This window comes from Silene latifolia, chromosome 1 (genome assembly GCF_048544455.1).
Source record: "Silene latifolia isolate original U9 population chromosome 1, ASM4854445v1, whole genome shotgun sequence".
Classification (NCBI taxonomy): domain Eukaryota; kingdom Viridiplantae; phylum Streptophyta; class Magnoliopsida; order Caryophyllales; family Caryophyllaceae; genus Silene; species Silene latifolia.
In genome coordinates this window covers 108,983,636-109,002,202 of record NC_133526.1, presented here as the reverse complement: position 1 = coordinate 109,002,202, position 18,567 = coordinate 108,983,636, and the positions used below count along the sequence as shown (strand labels likewise).

Genomic DNA, 18,567 nt, shown 5'->3' with positions numbered 1-18,567 from the left:
ACCGCTATTTTCTCAGCAGGAGGGGTTCTCTTAGTCTTCTTCTTTGCATGGACAACTCGGAACCCAACTTCCTCTTCCTTCTCAGTTAAATTATTTTGATTCTCCCTCGCAACTTTGCGCATTTTATTGCCATCTGGCTCATTCTTCCTTAGTTTCTCGTGCTCTTATGAAGTGCTAGCTTTCGCCCATTGGTGATATGAATCAGATATCTATAACGAACCTACAGGAGTAGGTATCTACCATATGTTCCTTTGTGCCCAACGAAGAGCCCATTCGCGATATGAGTCACATGTGTGCGCCAACGGTGTTTGTCGTATGGTATCTAACTTCGGGATCTTCTGTCTCAAGCCAACTTGTCTCAAAAGCCTTTTCGGGAAAATGTTGATCATAAATTCCAAGCCGGGAACACAAACAGAGCGGGTAGGGATGAAACTAACTCCCTTCAAAGCCTTTAGGTGCCACCATGGAACAATCCATCTAATCAAGGGTCCTCCCTCACTTTTTAGCTGGTTCTCCTGATAGTTGCTGTAATACCCGTCCTTTTAGGGACCCATTGACCGTCGTTGACTGACCTTAGACATATGTCTAGACCTTTGGTAGCCATACGAGTTTAGTCTTGCGACATAGTAACCCTTGGAGTTTAGGATGCTCGATCTAGTGGAGGCTACTCGATCGAGTAGCTCAGTCAGTCGATCGAGTAGAGGCCACTCGATCGAGTAAGTTACATACTCGATCGAGTAACTGGAGTTCAGCGGTAAAATATAAATCGTGGAATCGTGAAACCAAAATCATTTCGTTTCATTTTCTCCTAAACCTAACTGCCGTCATATCTCTCTCCTTCACCCATATTCATCCTTTTGGAACCTTTAAGGGTTGAGAGACCATGGGGATGGGAAGCATGAGTTGGGTAGCGGTCTTGTCGTCGGAATGCTATGTATAGGTATGTTATCATCATCATCGTCTTCCTTAGTTCTGTTTATGGTTGTGGTAGTAGTAATAGATTGTCATACTGTTTGTATAGGTGGTTATGGTGGTTGCTTGTCGTCTTATGGTCGTATGCGGTATTGCTGCGGATTGCTAAAGGTAGGTTTTCCTACTCAGTACTGTTGGTTGTTTAGTATGTTGTTTGCAGTGTCTGATTGTATTGGTAGTGTTGATTGATTGTAGTTGGTGGTTGTGTGTTTGTCTCTGGTTCGCGAGGTGCGTCCTCGGCTGAGTTGAGTCACTTGCGGGAGTGGCTTCACGCCTTTGATTCGCTCTTTGTGGGACCCGCCACAAGAGGGGATGTGCACATTAAGGAACTTCGGTTTTCACTCGGTGATGATGAGCGGGGATTTGGTGGGTACGGCTGCGGTCCCCCACTGGCGGCGAGGATTACTGGTTGCGGCCGTAATCTGGCAGGACTTGACCTTCGGGCAGTCAGAGGAGTGTGGCGGTTGGGGGAGGTGTTGGGTGTATGTTTGTTGTATCTAGTTTCTTTGTGTTCCTTCAGTTACTGACCTTGTGTGGTGTTGTCTGTGTTTTCTTCAAGTGTTGTGTCTGTCGTGATCCATTATAATGAGCAGTCGGTCTTAGCAGGTTGAGATGTGGAGCTTAGCTGGGTGCTTTGGAGGGACGTGTCTTCCACGAGTCATGGCAGAGATAGTATCACGTAGTTGTTAGATGTCACGAGTTGTATCTTTTTTTTGTTGATAATTTGTAAATAAACATAATTGTTCTTTTATCGACATTTGATATTTACTGTTCCTCGGGCAACCGAGATAGTAACGCCCTTATCTGCTGGGTGTTTTTTTAAATTTCTACCAATTTAGGGTTAAAGCGGTCTTAGCATTAAGTCAATATTGCGATTTGGTGGTTTATTGTATTTTTGTATGTATGTTAGATTGTATGCGAAGATAAACGAATAACACAAGCAATTTTGGTTACGCGGAAAACCCGATATGGGAAACAACCGCGGGGGAGACGGAATCCCACCAAGATTTGCACTATAATTCGATGGGAAGTACAATGTGGACGATTATGCTATATTATGGAGGCTAGGGTTTTTCTTATGTATTTCTCAATGATCCTCATTGCCTTGTATTGATGCCCCTTATATAGTGGAGCTCCTCCTTCTAGGGTTCTTTGCTTCTTCGTCAAGTATTCTTAGTTGTAGACAAGGCCGGACTTTCCTTATTTCATCCGTGAATAAGCGGGTGTCCAATTCTGCATCTGCTTCCTTAACTTTCCGAGTGCTCAGCCTCCTGACCTGCTTCCTTGGCTCAGCCAATATCCAGAATTTGGGCCTAACAGTTTGCCCCCAGTTTTTCGCGAAAGTCTAACCCTAGATGTTTGAGCGGGAAATTGCAGTGTATCGTTGAATGACTTCTCGCATACTCCTTCACATTTTAAACTCCCACCTACTTTTTCCTATTTAATCTCACCCGCCTTTTTTTTCTCTCTCATCAATCATTTCCATCTTCTTAAAACCCTCAAAACCTCGATTCCCAAAATTCGTCTCCCCACTTTCCTTTCGCCGTCATCGCGGCCCTCTTCTTCCATCTTCCAGGTACTTCCATTCTCTTCTTTTCTTCATTTTTCCCATGGCAAAAACCCGTTTCACCACATCTTCATCCGCCACCATCGACCTTGTTGAGGACGATGTTTTTCCTTCCCAGGGGGTCCTCAAAAAACCGCATTCTTGCGACTCCCATTTTACCCAAAATGACATCCCTAGAATCAAAGCTCTCTTGGGTCTAGGCGATGATGTGGTGATTCTGTTAGAAATCAATATCTCATTATTTAACATATTCATATATGTTACAATTAATTTAGTCATAAAATTAATTTACAAATCTTATGCATGCAAACATAAATAAAAGTAGAGAAGAAATCATCAACCTTACTATATGATTTCGGTTTTATGGGCACCAACAAGATCTCCTTCTTGTTAGTTCTCGAGCATTCCAAATAATGGATGAACAAAAGGATCCAAAATAGAATCCCTCCCAAAAGTGAATACCCAAGGTGACCTCTTAAAAGACTAATATTATTAGATCTAGAACAATATTAATCTTACTAAAGATTGACCCAAAATATTGATTTTTGGTCTCTTGTTTTCGGTCAAGAGAGGAAGGAAGAAGGAGTAATTTTTCTCCCCAAAATTTTCATAAGTTTTTGATGTGTAGAGAGAAGAAGCATAATTTTTAACACTAGAAATTATGTTATCAAAGATAATGAATAATCAAGAGGAAAAACTCCTAATGATGCTCCTCTAAAACCGGTTGGGAGAGGGTAATGGTGCCCAATGCATGGGCTTGTTTTTCTTCTCAAGAAAAGCTAGACTTACAAGTCTACAAATAGGTGTGCAATCATTTTGTTCTCCACTCAAACAATTAACACAATTTAAACATAATACCCCTTCATTTTTTCGGCACTTATAAAATGGGAGATCCATTTTATATTTGTCATTTGTCAATTGTCACATGTTACAAGTCATGTGAAATTGTAATGTATTTTTACCGTATTAAAAATCAACGTATTAATAAAAATACGTCATATACAAAATCGACTTAGTAATTCATAATTACTTGTACCAAAACGGTTTATTAATTATAAATCACAACGTCTTGTATTTATAATAAATTATTCATTCAGTTTCAATTGTTTCCGTAAACAAAAATTTCATCTAAGTAATAAAACAATTCTATTACTTAGACCGTATCTTATTTAATCAAATTATAATGAGACACGTAAATATATCTCCAAAATCGTCCGTCAATTTTAAGTAATTTAATTAACTCGTATCGTTATACGATCAATTAAATAATCAATTAAGAGTGTCACCCTTTAGGTTTGACCTAAGGGGATCAACTGATCACCACCGTCGCACGACAGTAATGTCAAACTCTAGTCAGCCAATCATTACCGATATGTGTGGACCAGTTGACTGTAAAATATTACATCCCACATGTATTCTTAAAATGAGATTTAAACATGTGATCATCATGATCGACAGTTGTGATCGCATTATTGTCGGAGGACACAAACTCCAACAATCTCCCACTTGTCCTCGACAAGTGTGCGTCACCAATTCTCTTGTCCTATTGCTATCTCCCACTCAATGCAAGGTGTCTTTCAGGTCGTACTTGCAAGTGATCATATCGAGAGTGGTTTCCTCGATCTGGAGAATAACTGATTGACCTAAATTATCTACCATAGATACCTTCCGAGCGTGGCCACGCATTTCCAGTTCATTACTCCTCGAGTGGCCCTGAGATATTGTTTTAACCCTGACAAGGGGGTGGACAATTCCTATCGCACTTATTCCCTTTGACTAGCCACAACCATCATAACCCAAAATATGCCCATTTGACCCCATTTACGAAGGTCGTAGTAACATAAATCAAAGTTAATCTGAAACTGTGCCATCTTAGGAGAACAGTCTTTAGTCAAAAGAATCGACTCATTAGAATACTATAGTAGCTCTCGCCACGACCAGGATATATAAATTTGCCAGAACTCTATAAGCGGTCATAAGGCCCGACAAAGTGTTCCTAACAGTCTGCCTATGTGATCGACTAGTCATTCTCATATGACTCTATGGCACTTGAACTTGCCATCAATCGCATCACACTCTAGTCACTTCGAGACGTCACCTCATACAACCGACTATGGGCAAATACCATGTTAATCCGGGTTCACTTTAACGGGGTTCAATATTGTCTCCACAACCCGTTTGGATGTAACGAAGTATAAAAGGAGTTTTTAGATTTAAAAACTTGAACGACAAATGTGATTATCATATGAGTAGTCAATACTTGATTACTACTTCATATTCTATAATCCAATTTAGATCTTGTATGTAGTTGTTCATCTCAATTCAATTGAAATGACATGACTCATCATGTTAAGCCTATGAGAAGGCTTTGATTAGGGGTTTTATCAACTTCTTGTACCTTACTCAACCTTACTACATACTCGTTTTCCTTTGTAATGTATACATTTGCATTACAAAATTTTCTGAGTACGTGTCTAGATCTAATCTAGACATAAGCTCTCTAGCCTTAGAATTGCTCCCACTGTTTTCACAATGTGCGGGACTTATCCTTTTGCACATCTCATGATTGCAAGTGTACTCAATTTCCGTCGTAAATATTTCTCATTGTTCTTTATTGCCTAGAACGATTCTAGAAAATCTATTTTTTAAATAACATAGCCACAATGGTATCTTAACCATCCTAATGTGTTTTGATTATGGTTTTGTCGGAAACCATGCGCAATCTCAATTGTCAATTGTCACTTGTGTAACACCCTTACACAAAATTGCATCAAAAACACTTTGTATTACATCCTTAATGCTTCTGCAAGCACTTAAGGGTAATATTCATGGCTTACTTGGTAACTATTACTTAAATTCGATTTGAAACAATTCATCATACTCAAAGTATATGAAGTGTTATACATCATTTCCTATTTAATTGATTCGGCAGCGGAAGCAAATGGAATCAATCAAATGTGTTCAACTTGATTGAACTAGTCATGAATCTTATCAACATAAGACTTCTTTTTTGACGCTAATATCATGTAGATTTATCTCCATAAATCCGGATATTAAAGATGTATTATATTTCTCCAATGTCTTAAATCATTCGCAATGATCAATATGTCATCCACATATAAGACTAATAAAATTTTCGTAACTCCCACTAAACTTCATGTATAAACACAACTTCTCGACTTATCGAGAAAGGTTTTATAACATGATCAAAATAGTGATTCCAACTCATTGATGTCCTACTTAAGACCCTCTCTTAAGTTTCACATTATCTTAGGATTGTAAGAATCTACAAAACTCATAACATGTATCGAATACATTCCTTCTATGAAGAAGTGGGTTTTAGATTCACTCGCTATATATATCTCATAATGAAACACAGTTCCTAAGAAAATCCAAATAGACTTAAGCATTTCAACTAGTGCAAAACCCTTTGCAGCCAATCAAGCTTTGAAATCTCTCTTTATTAGTGCAAAACCCTTTGTCACTAATCAAGCCTTTTATTTCGGATTTTCATGGCTCTAAGCCTTGTATTGAGTTATGACTTAAACACTCTCATGTAAGTCATATGTTCATTACTTTTCAGAAGTAATCAACTTGAAGCAAACAATTTCATTGTAAGTTGTAAGCTCTTTACTTTCTTAAAAGTAACATGAATACATCATCTTCAACAAGTGACGACTTTAACCTCCTAGGTTTTGAAGAAACAACGTTTTACACAAAACGTCTCATGTAGCCAAGAAAGACCAGTTTCTTGTGACATAACATTAACATTATTTGTGGCTCTTTGAATAATTTCTCCCACTCTGTCTTCTAGAAATAAACTTGTATTTTAGAAAGACAGCTTCACGAGCCACAAACCCGTTGTACTCGTGATTATAATAAGGAAAAATGAGCATTTGTTTCTTTTGAAAACTTACAACCATGGTACCCTACCATTTCATATCTCATATGATTCGTTTTAGATTTAGTGGAAAAATAATTTAGACAAAATGATAAAATCCCCAAAAGGATCAAGTAACCCAAAGTGACTTGATTGAAGTCCAAACCATATCGAATAGCGTTTTATTTCTTATCCAACCACACATCATCCCATAATGCGTGCTAAGAGAGATTAATTCGTGATACTATATCACATTTCCTTTGGCTTATATCAAAGTCTTCACTTTGACAATCCCATCACGACTAAATCGTGATTCATGGAACTCTTTGAACTCCTTCAAAGATTTCTCTTTTTACCTTATTAAGTAAACATAATGGTGTCAACTTAAATTGATGGTAAAAGAAAATGATCAACTTATTCTGTATCAATGATTTACAACCTCGATTTCCTTTTCAACCAAAAAGCATGAGATATCTTTCTTTGAATACAAGATACGCATAAACCATTAACAATCTAATGGTTTCAAGAGTACTCGATAACTCTTTGCGTTCATCATTCTAGAATTTAAGGTTTAATCTTAGGTTACCAATTTGAGTCTTGCATCATCTTCATGATATATCAATCTAGTTTGGTTTAGAATATAATCACCTTGATAATGGGCTAGCCATACATCAAATCATGGTGTATAGTGGTCCGAAAAGTGAAACCTCTATTGTATCTTAACAAGTATATATTCTTATTTAGAGTTTATTCACTTAATAGTCATAATTAAGGTATAAATATAAACCCAAAACTAGATTCAGTACACAATGACTCTATCTCTCGCCATCATATGTTGCTAGTCGTCATATTCTAATCATCCTATGTATCAAACACAATGATGAAAACCACCACTGGTTTCTAATATTGACGAAGTAGTACTAGCAAAATTTATGTCAATCAAATAAACAATTAAATAAGAAGGTCCCATTAGATGTCCCACAACTAACTTGTTGATTCTTCAATAATTTGGGGTAGTTTCTTTTCTAGTGTCCAACATTTAAGACAGTGGAAACTTTATCGGTCGGGATTGATAGGTTTAGTTTCGTTATTCTCAATAACTTTACTTTTAACATTACCTTGTATCAATTCCATTTTAATTTTACTTCTTTGAACCTCATCCCTTTCTTAACGGTTTAAGAGAATGCCCCCACTCATTTCAATGAATCTTTTCTTAGAGAAGCAAGATTGAATTTCATGAAGACTACTCTTCATTCGTTTGTTTAGTCTTAAAACTTTCATTGAAGTGGTTGCGGTATTTTGGTCAATTACGATTTCTAACAAATCTAATTACCAAAACAATTTATCATTTCAAGGTACTTAACTCAATTAAGCATGTGAGAAACAATCCATTGTAAGTAGATGTGTTTAGTCAAGAATCAAAAACCTGTTTGATAATGAATAACTTTAATCTATACTCTTTACAAGAGATCCTTAGAAATGGTTCATTTGAGTTTTTAGAAGCAAATTCATATTTGTCTTTAGTTACGATGTTTTAATGGAGATTTGAATCAAAAATCGAAATGATATCGTATATGAATTGTGGTAAAGAAATAGAACAATATGATAACGGAATAGTGGAAAACTTAACATTTATCGTTTTATTAATACTTGTAAATAACAAGTAAAGCATTTACATAGTGACCTCTACCCAACTATGATAAATGATTCCAAGATCCAAATTCATATTAACTTAGGGCACGGTTTGCCGAAATACCCTTTATTAACATAACTCGGTGGATTAACTCTTTAATCGATTCTAGTTTTAGAACTCTTGGTCGATAAAATTACATTAATATTTATCTCTAGCCCGAAACACATCCGGAAATCGTCGTGAATACTTACGTTGAGTTAAACCCAAATTTTGAATAAATGTGTCCATGATCCAAACTCATATCAACTTAGGGCACGGTGTGCCGAAATACCCTTCATTAACATAAATTCGGTGGATAGACATTTATCACCCACTTCCCCTACGTAACAAGGTTTGTACCCCGGTGTGGCCGAGTGCACTCCCTCACGAAATAGGTTTTCATGGTTTCTACTTTTTGGTAAGGCTATGTCTCAATTGTTTATTTTTAGCGAGAGGTCATGTCAATTTATTATCTATCACGTTTTAAGTGAACTAAAGCGGTGAACTACGATAATTGTAATTGACACGGTCGAAATACTCGATTAAAATGATAATGCATGTTTTAGTTATGGCGATTTAGCGATGCATGCAACATATAAATAAAACGCTAAGCATAAAAAAAATAAAAATCCAAGTATGACCTTCCTAAAATAGTAAATCTAATAAACTATTACAAATTTGGAAACCAACTCCATTGGTCCCTTGAACTTCGGTTTTGGCACGCATCTCGAGGTAACACCATCTTTAATAGATCGCCTTCTTGAGTGGCACCATCTTCAAGGAACTTCGGAATAATTAAATTACATAACAAATTACATAAATTCCTATTATACATTTGTAATTAAAATAAAATAAATCTATTAAATTACAAAACGGTGATACGAGATCAAAATAAATTACAACCGAATCGATATTCCCATACATTTCGGGTAATACCAATTAAAAACTAAGGCCATACTAAGTAAAATTACATAATTCAAAATTACATAAAATAAAATTATGACAATCATAAATAAAATGCAGCATTATAATATGTATGAACATGCCCAATTTTATGCTAAACCGCCTTTAAGGAGCCAATATTGTATATTTATTGGTTTTTACGGATTTGCGTGATTCAACCTTTTAAAATCACAATAAATTACATAAAATCACATTTATGTATTAGTTAATTACCCTAACCATCTTAGGACTCAAAATTAGTCTCCACTAACATATTGACAATAATGAACTTATATTTCTTAAAATTGTTCATCAATGGACTCAAAATTTCAATAAAATGCTATAAACTCCATATAAATCATAAAAATTTCAAATAAATTCAAAATTTGAAATTTAAACTCATGAATATTCTGGAAAAATACCATGACACTCATAATGTTCAAAAACTTAGGTTAAAAATTTCAAAATTCATCTAGGAAAAACAATGTTGCGGTTTATCGGATTTAACAATAATTACCATAAAAATATGAAAAAAAAATTTCTTCAACTTTTCAATTTTAGATCTGAAATAGGTAATAAAATGCAACATGTGACGTTTTTCCTTAGTCATGAAGTATGTTTTAACAATTATTCACTAATTAAAGTCACTATTTATGCTATTTTTTATCAAAAATTCATAAATCATGCATAAGGACTTCATTATAACCCATTATTTTACACACATCTTGTAAAATTGCATGTGACAACATACTAAATTTCTATGACCATATTCGAAATTTATCTCATATTAACCCATTTTTCATTTAAATTCGATTTTTATCATGAAAAATCCATATTTCGAGCATAAGAACTCCAAAAATAATGAAACTTTACAGGTCATCTAAAAATAACATATGTGAAAACATATCCAAAAACCACTGTAAAATTCAAAGTTTAGCTAATTTTAGTCCGAAAATGACATTTTTATCATAAAATCACATTTTAATGCCATTGTTATATAAAATGAACAATAAAAATCCATAAATTAACCAAAATATCCTAAATACATTTTAGGATCAGAAACTTTAACATGCATAATTGATTTCGTGATATATCATAATAAACACAAATTTATAAGTTTTATATGTTAATCGTATAACTCGGAAAAACTATAACCGATTTGCATGCAAACAACCTAAGGCTCATGATACCGCTTGTTAGAAATCAGTATCTCATTATTTAACATATTCATATATGTTACAATTAATTTAGTCATAAAATTAATTTACAAATCTTATGCATGCAAACATAAATAAAAGTAGAGAAGAAATCATCAACTTTACTATATGATTTCGGTTTTATGGGCACCAACAAGATCTCCTTCTTGTTAGTTTTTGAGCATTCCAAATAATGGATGAACAAAAGGATCCAAAATAGAATCCCTCCCAAAAGTGAATACCCAAGGTGACCTCCTAAAAGACTAATATTATTAGATCTAGAACAATATTAATCTTACTAAAGATTGACCCAAAATATTGATTTTTGGTCTCTTGTTTTCGGTCAAGAGAGGAAGGAAGAAGGAGTAATTTTTCTCTCCAAAATTTTCATAAGTTTTTGATGTGTAGAGAGAAGAAGCATAATTTTTAACACTAGAAATTATGTTATCAAAGATAATGAATAATCAAGACGAAAAACTCCTAATGATGCTCCTCTAAAACCGGTTGGGAGAGGGTAATGGTGCCCAATGCATGGGCTTGTTTTTCTTCTCAAGAAAAGCTAGACTTACAAATCTACAAATAGGTGTGCAATCATTTTGTTCTCCACTCAAACAATTAACACAATTTAAACATAATACCCCTTCATTTTTTCGGCAATTATAAAATGGGAGATCCATTTTATATTTGTCATTTGTCAATTGTCACATGTTACAAGTCATGTGAAATTGTAATGTATTTTTAACGTATTAAAAATCAACGTATTAATAAAAATACGTCATATACAAAATCGACTTAGTAATTCATAATTACTTGTACCAAAACGGTTTATTAATTATAAATCACAACGTCTTGTATTTATAATAAATTATTCATTCAGTTTCAATTGTTTCCGTAAACAAAAATTTCATCTAAGTAATAAAACAATTCTATTACTTAGACCGTATCTTATTTAATCAAATTATAATGAGACACGTAAATATTATCTCCAAAATCGTCCGTCAATTTTAAGTAATTTAATTAACCCGTATCGTTATACGATCAATTAAATAATCAATTAAGAGTGTCACCCTTTAGGTATGACCTAAGGGGATCAACTGATCACCACCGTCGCACACGACAAGTGATAATGTCAAACTCTAGTCAGCCAATCATTACCGATATGTGTGGACCAGTTGACTGTAAAATATTACATCCCACATGTATTCTTAAAATGAGATTTAAACATGTGATCATCATGATCGACAGTTGTGATCGCATTATTGTCGGAGGACACAAACTCCAACATATTCACATCCCAAAACCCGATAAGAAAGCTGACGCCTTCCGTGAGAGGTGGATCTGCTTGTACACGTACCCCTTCATCCTTGGTCTCAGGTTTCCTTTCCCCTTAATAATTCAAGAGTTCATTCGTTTGAACTCCCTTCCAATGGTCCAAATTGCCCCATATGCATGGAGGATCCTTCTATCCACCGTTGCTCTCAATAATAGCCTGGGTGCTAAGATCGGGCTACCAGATCTAGCCCACAGGTTTGAGTGTCGGTCACTTGGGAATGGCCAATATACCTTTCGGGCCATGGAGAAGACTGAAAACTTTCTTCAGTCTGCCGCCAAAGGCAAAGAAGATGGTTGGTATGAGGACTTCTTTTACATCAAGATTGAATCCCTTCCTTTACACGCTAACTATCTCTACGAGCACTGGATCCAGGCCAAGAGTATGTATTCTTGCATGTCTCTTTTTGTGATTCTCTCTGCTACTCACTTTTCTTACTATGTGGTTTGCTGTAGAACTCAAGAACCCTGAGAAATCTGAGGACGAGGACGTTTCCGTTGCCAAGCTCTTCTCCATCCCTGAAGGACAAATGTCGTTTCCTGCTCTACTCTCTGGTCTAGATAATTCCACTGCTGAAGAAACCATGTCTTCTGGTAAGTGCTTCCTTCTGACTCTTGCTTGGTCCCGCAACCATCCACTTTGAATACCCATATTTGTGTTTTGGCGTGTTTGTAGGAAGTACCGGCCCTTCTGCTTCTGAGATCCTGATGCGCTAAGCAAGGAAAAGGACAGCTGAGTCTACACCCTCACCTGCTTCATCCAAAAGGAGATCTGCCCCCAGACCTACTCCAGAGCCTATCGAGGTTACTCCCATATCACGCGCTCCTGGCTCCCCTACCCGTGCCGATGACCAACTAATTCGCCTTCCTGCTGGCTTTGGGGATGCTGAACGTGTCAGCTATTGTCCCTCGTTGGAGCGGCTCTTGACACCAACCTGCACCTGTATGTTTGACGAGACGGATCCCCAGGAGATGACCGATCTAGCTGCTGAACATTGCTTCCTTGTAAGTCTGCTTTCTGCTGCCTCTATCTATTGTGGTCTATTGTCCACAATATCCCATTCTCTTCCTGTCTGACAGCTTTCTCTTGTACCCCAGGCCCTGCAATCGTCTCTTTACCTTCGTAAGATGCTGTAGAGAGCCAAGGTTGAATGCCTAGCATCTGTGGGGAAGAACAAGGAGCTCACAGCCACCTGTGTGAAACTGAGGGAGCAGCTTCATGCAGTCAAGAGGGAGAAGGAGGTGGCCAAGGACCAGCTTGCTAGGACGCAGGAAGCCAACTATGTTCTGACCTCCCGTCTCGCGAAGGTAGAGGCCCGCGCTGAAGAGATGGCTGAACTAGCCAGAAACGTGGGAGCCTATACCGCCTTTCAAGGGAGGATTGACTGCATCCGGGCCTATACTGAAAGGAGGCACGCCTCTTGGAATCTGGAGGAGGAGCAGGCAGAGTTTGCCCGTGCTTTCCTCAATGGTATGGATCTGAGTGCCCTACTCCCTGCTGGTGCTGAGGGTGCCAATCCTGAACCTGAGTTTCTTGCCATGGACATCTCTGAAACTATCTCTGGGGCTGATGCTGTAGAGGAGATCCTGGCAAAGAAAGCTGGTGGTGGCGCTGCTATGGCTTCCGAGCTATTCAGGTACCTCTCATTGTCCTTTTCCGGTTAACAAGGAATGTTGCGTTCCTTGTGGTTCCAGCGTTTGTAGTTTCGTGCATGCACCTATGTATATGGCCCTATGTTGTAGCTACGGATTTACTGAGATTAACGGTGAGGTACAGGTGGTCTTAGTATCGCCGTGCCCTGCTACCTCCATCCTATCGTATGCTCTCCATGTGGCTGACTTAGTAAACGTCTCGTAAGCCACATGGCAGGGGCTGGACCCTTAAAGTTTCCCTTGCCTGACAAGCAACCAACATTAGTATTCAAAGCCTTTCTTCCTAGAAGCGTAAAATTCCATAGTAGTACAAATTACCTGGTGCTATCTCATGGTGTTCCAAGGCAACAGCTGGACCCAGGAAGCCACAGCCTGGACTACTCGGTTTAAAAACGACTCAATTTGCTTTGTAAAACGAAAAACTAAAATTTAAGAAAATTAAAAAACTAACCAACACCTAAAGCATATACTACCCCTACCCCCCCCCCCCTTTTTTCCGAAATTTATTTTTTATTATTTATTTTATTTATTTATTTTATTTTTTTGCTTCACGGACTGTTGAAAGGTCCTCTGTACACTAAAGGTTCAGCACTTTGTCAGACAAAGTACTGTTTCAGATGACGGATGTTCCAGGGTTTGTTCAGGATCTGATCTTGCATGGTCATCAACCTGTATGCCCCATTTTGACAATGCACTCGACCTGATATGGTCCTTCCCATTTGTAAGCGAATTTGCCTGCCTTGTGATTTTTGGTATTCTCAAATACCCTTCTGAGTACCAGGTCCCCTACCGCAAGGGTCCTTACTTTGACGTTCTTGTTATATGTCCTAACTACAGATTGCTTGTATGACGCCATACATATGTAAGCACTCTCTCTTAGCTCATCAACGGTGTCCACGCTCCTGGCCATTTCAATTTGGTTTTGCTCTGCTGTCTGGCAGCCGTACCTGTGCGTGGGTACCAGAACTTATGACGGAATCACTGCTTCTGCCCCAAATACTAGGCCATATGGTGTCTGGCCCGTTGCCACCTTCGGTGTTGTCATGTCTGACTAGAGTACCAGTGGCAATTCGTCTGCCCACTTACCTCCTAGCTCCTCCAGCCGCTTTCTGAGGTTCTCCACAATGATTTTATTGCTGGATTCTGCTTGGCCATTGGTTTGTGGGTATTGCGGAGCTTACTTCCTTAGCGTTATGTTCCAACATGAACAAAATCCTTCTGTGTTATCTGATATGAACTGGGATCCATTGTCGCATATGATTTCAGAGGGTATCCCAAACCTGCTAATGATGTTGCGCTTTATAAAAGAAATCACTTGTGCCTCTTTTACTTCTGTCATAGCCTCAGCTTCAATCCATTTTGAAAAATAGTCAGTTATGACAAGCATGTATACGCTGTTGCCTGGAGCCCTGGGCAGCTTCCCTACTATATCCATCCCCCCACATCATAAATGGCCAAGGAGAGATGATTGGATGCATTGGTTCTTCTGGCTAATGAATTGCTGGAGCCGCCTTCTAGTACGAATCACAGCGTTTGGTATGATTAGCAGCGTCTGCCCTCATAGTGGGCCAGAAATATCCCTGTCTTAAGATTTTATTGGACAGGCTTCGTCCTCCAGCGTGATTTCTACACTCCCCGCCATGTACATCCTTTAGTACTGTATCAGCTTCCCCTTTACTAAGACATCTGAGATAAGGTCTTGCCAATGATTTTCTAAAGAGAACATTGTCTATTAGAACGAATCTGGAGGCCCTTATTCTGAAACTTTGCGCTTCTTTCTTGTCTTCCGGGAGTCTCCCATCCTTTAGCCATTCCACATAAGGTGTTCTCCAGTCTGGAACCCCCTGCTGATTTCCACCTGAGACCAGGACTCCTTCCCTACTTACGTGACGTACGTGTGCTTCTTTCTCTGGATGACCCTGCTCTAAGTCCTTCTGTATAGCCGAAGTTAGTACATGAGTAATTGGTATATTGGAGAGTTCCGCGGGCTGGAAGGTGGCTCTCAGCGTGGCTAAGGCATCTGCTTCCACGTTCTGATCCCTTGGTACCTGAGTAATTTTAAAGGATCTGAATTTCAATTTTTGCTCAGTGGCTATCTTTAGGTAGGCTATCATCTTCGAGTCACGCACCACGTACTCATTGTTCACATGGTTCACCACAAGCAACGAATCACTATACACCCTTAGGTTCCTAACTTTGAGCCCCCGTGCCATTTCCTTCCCTAATATATGTGCCTCGTACTCAGCTTTGTTATTAGCTGCCTTGAATTCGTACCTAACCGCTTGTACCATCATATCGCCTTTTGGGGACCTAAGGACCAAATCTACCCCAGCTCCCCGAGCATTAGAGGCTCCATCTATGTATAAGGTCCAAACTCTGCTTTCCTGGTCCCCTAATAATGTCAACATCCCTTTTTCTGCCTCCACACGGGTAGCGGGACAGAAGTCTGAAACAAAATCCGCCAGCGCCTGGGACTTTATTGCCGTCCTAGGTTCAAATTGTAAATCATAGCCACTCAAGTGTACTGACCATTTGGTCATTCTTCCAGATAGTTCAGGCTTCCTCATGATAGTTTTCAGTGGATAATTAGTCACTACGTGGATGGTGTGAGATTCAAAGTATGGGCGCAATTTATACGAAGCAGTGACTAGAGCTAAGACTAATTTCTCAAAAGATGTGTACCTGGTCTCTGCAGGAAGTAAAGACTTACTGATGTAGTATACTGGATGCTGCATCCCTTCTTGCTCTTTGACCAGAGCCGCACTTACTTCTGCTTCTGTAACTGACAGGTATAAGAACAGTGGCTCTCCTTGTTCTGGCTTTGCCAATAGTGGTGGCGTGCTCAGATAGCACTTAAGTTCTTTGAATGATTTCTCATGCTCCTCTGTCTACTCGAACTTCTGGCTCTTTCTTAGTATATCATAGAGTAGCTTGCATCTATCTGAGGCCTGTGAGATGAATCTACTCAAGGCTGCTACATTTCCTGCCAGCCACTGCACGTCTTTCGGCCTCTGTGCTGACTCCAGCTGGAGGACTGCCTTGATCTGCTCTGTGCTGGCTTCAATCCCCCTCTGAGTTACCATGTATCCTAGGAACTTTCCGGAGGACACTCCAAACGAGCACTTGGATGGATTAAGCTTCATCTTATACTCCCTCAATGTTTTGAAGGTATCAGCCAAGTGCTCCATATGCATATTGGCTCTCTTAGATTTCACCACCATATCATCTATGTACACTTCCATCGTCTTTCCTATCTGCTGTTTAAACATCTTGTTTACCAGGCACTGATAGGCGGAGCCAGCGTTTTTCAAGCCAAAGGGCATGACATTGTAGCAATATATGCCTCGTTTTGACATAAATGTTGTCTTCTCTTGATCTTGCGGATGCATCTTGATCTGATTGTAGCCACTCCAGGCGTCTAGAAAGAAAAGCACCTCGTGCCCGGCCATGACATCCACCATTGCATCAATATGTGGCAGTGGAAAAGGATCTTTGGGACAAGCTTTATTTAGATCCGTAAAATCCACACAAATCCTCCACTTTCCATTCTTCTTGGGCACTACTACAACATTAGAGAGCCACTCAGGGTAGCTGACTTCTCTGATTTTTCCTACCGCCAGGAGACTGTCTACTTCCCTGTCAATAACCTCGTTCCATTCTGCCACGAATTTTCTTCTCTTCTACTGCACTGGGGTACAGTCTAGATTTACGGTTTACTTTTGTGAGATAATAGATGGATCTATGCCGACCATGTCATCATGGGACCAAGCGAAATAGTCCATGTTCGTTTTTAGAAATTGAATTAGCTGATCACGTACCTCTTCACTGCAGGTTGCTCCAATTAGTACCGCTCTATTCGGGTGTACCTCATCCAGGTGGACCTGGTCTAACTCCTCCGAAGGTGGCTCCTTGTATTCCTCCGAGGTACCCCTGTCCTGTAATTGCTATGAGGGGAGCTTAGTTGTGGCTTTCAGGGCTTGCTTATAACAGCTTCTGGATTCCTCACGATCCCCTTTCACTGTGACCACGCCCCATGGAGTTGGGAATTTGAGACATTGATGATATGTTGAGGGGACCGCCATCATCTGATGCAGCCACGGTCTTCCCAATATTACGTTGTAAGTGGCTGGACCCTCGATGACTAAGTATCTTACGAATTTGTTGACTCCTTCAATATAAGTTGGAATGGTTATCTCGTCTACCGAATGCGCTGTCTCACCACTGAATCCCACTAGTGGCACATATTTCTTTACCAGGTGTTCCTTGTCAAAGCCCATTACTTTGAGAGTTTCAAACATGATGATGTTCACGGAGCTCCCGGTGTCCCCCAACACCTTTCGCACGGTGCAGTTCCCAATGGACAATGTTATAGTGAGGGCGTCATGATGCTGCTCTGTCTCATTCCCTGCATCAGTTTCATCGAACGTAACCACGGGCAAGTCACTTTGGCTTACTCTGCATGAAGTTTCTGGATGGTCTCTTTTACTTTCGGTAGCTCTTCTCTTGGCCGCAGAGTACGTTAAACCTGACAGCTCGGATCCACCTGTTATCACGTTAATAATTTTGGTGCATATGGGCGGAGCAGAAGGGAGCAGCTGGTTTGCTATTTCCCTCTTATCCTGCTTGCCCCCACGTGATAGCAGGTGGTCCAGATTCCCTCTGCGTACCTAAAATCTTACTTCCTTTCGTAGTCTGAAATAATCTTATGTCCGGTGCCCGATATCATGGTGCCATTCACACCTCTTGCTACTGTCCCGGTTATCATTAGGCCGGCTTTGCTTAGGCGGTTTAAGCCACCTTACCTGGTCACCCAACTCTTTTAGTGCTTTCAACAAACCTTCCATTCCTGTGTTGAACCCATACTTAGCTAATCTGGGAGGATATTGAGAATCCTCCACTTGCTGGGGCTTCTATGCTCCCTTGCTGATGTTTGGTCTGCTGTACGGCCTGGCTCTCTTGTCTTTCTTTTCTGTTGGGATCTTTCTGCTTGCCTTGTTGAAGGTTGCCGTTCCTTTTCTATACTGTATATCCTCCTCCAACCTTAATGCCGCTGTAGCTCGCTGCTGAACTTCCTCAAATCTCTCACAGGGATCCATTGTTAACTTCTTGTAGAGATCTGATTCCTTATTTAAGCCTTGTCTGAAGGCGTTAATGGCCGTAGATGTGTCACAACCCCGTACGGCAACCTTTTCTGTATTGAACCTGGTGACGTAGTCCTTAATTGATTCCTCGATTTCTTGGACAATCCTGTATAGATCACTTGGCTGCTTTGGAGTTCGGCTGCTACTGGCAAATTGTTGGTTGAAGGCATTGACTAGGTCATCAAATGAGGATATGGATCCGTTGGGTAGGCTAA

General features: G+C 39.3%; 2 protein-coding genes across 2 annotated transcripts; both read right to left on the bottom strand.

The window, feature by feature from the left end:
• Nucleotides 1-14,725: 14,725 nt before the first annotated feature.
• On the bottom strand, nt 14,726-15,946 carry LOC141652703 (uncharacterized). The gene has a single exon (XM_074460295.1). The coding sequence runs from the start codon at nt 15,944-15,946 to the stop codon at nt 14,726-14,728; it is 1,221 nt and encodes a 406-aa protein (XP_074316396.1).
• Nucleotides 15,947-17,155: 1,209 nt separating this feature from the next.
• LOC141652691 (uncharacterized) lies at nt 17,156-18,055 on the bottom strand. Its single transcript, XM_074460271.1, has 2 exons — nt 18,014-18,055; nt 17,156-17,830 (listed from the first exon to the last, which is right to left on the bottom strand). Exons 1-2 carry the CDS (start codon nt 18,053-18,055, stop codon nt 17,156-17,158), a joined length of 717 nt encoding a protein of 238 aa, XP_074316372.1.
• Between the last annotated feature and the right edge of the window lie 512 nt (nt 18,056-18,567).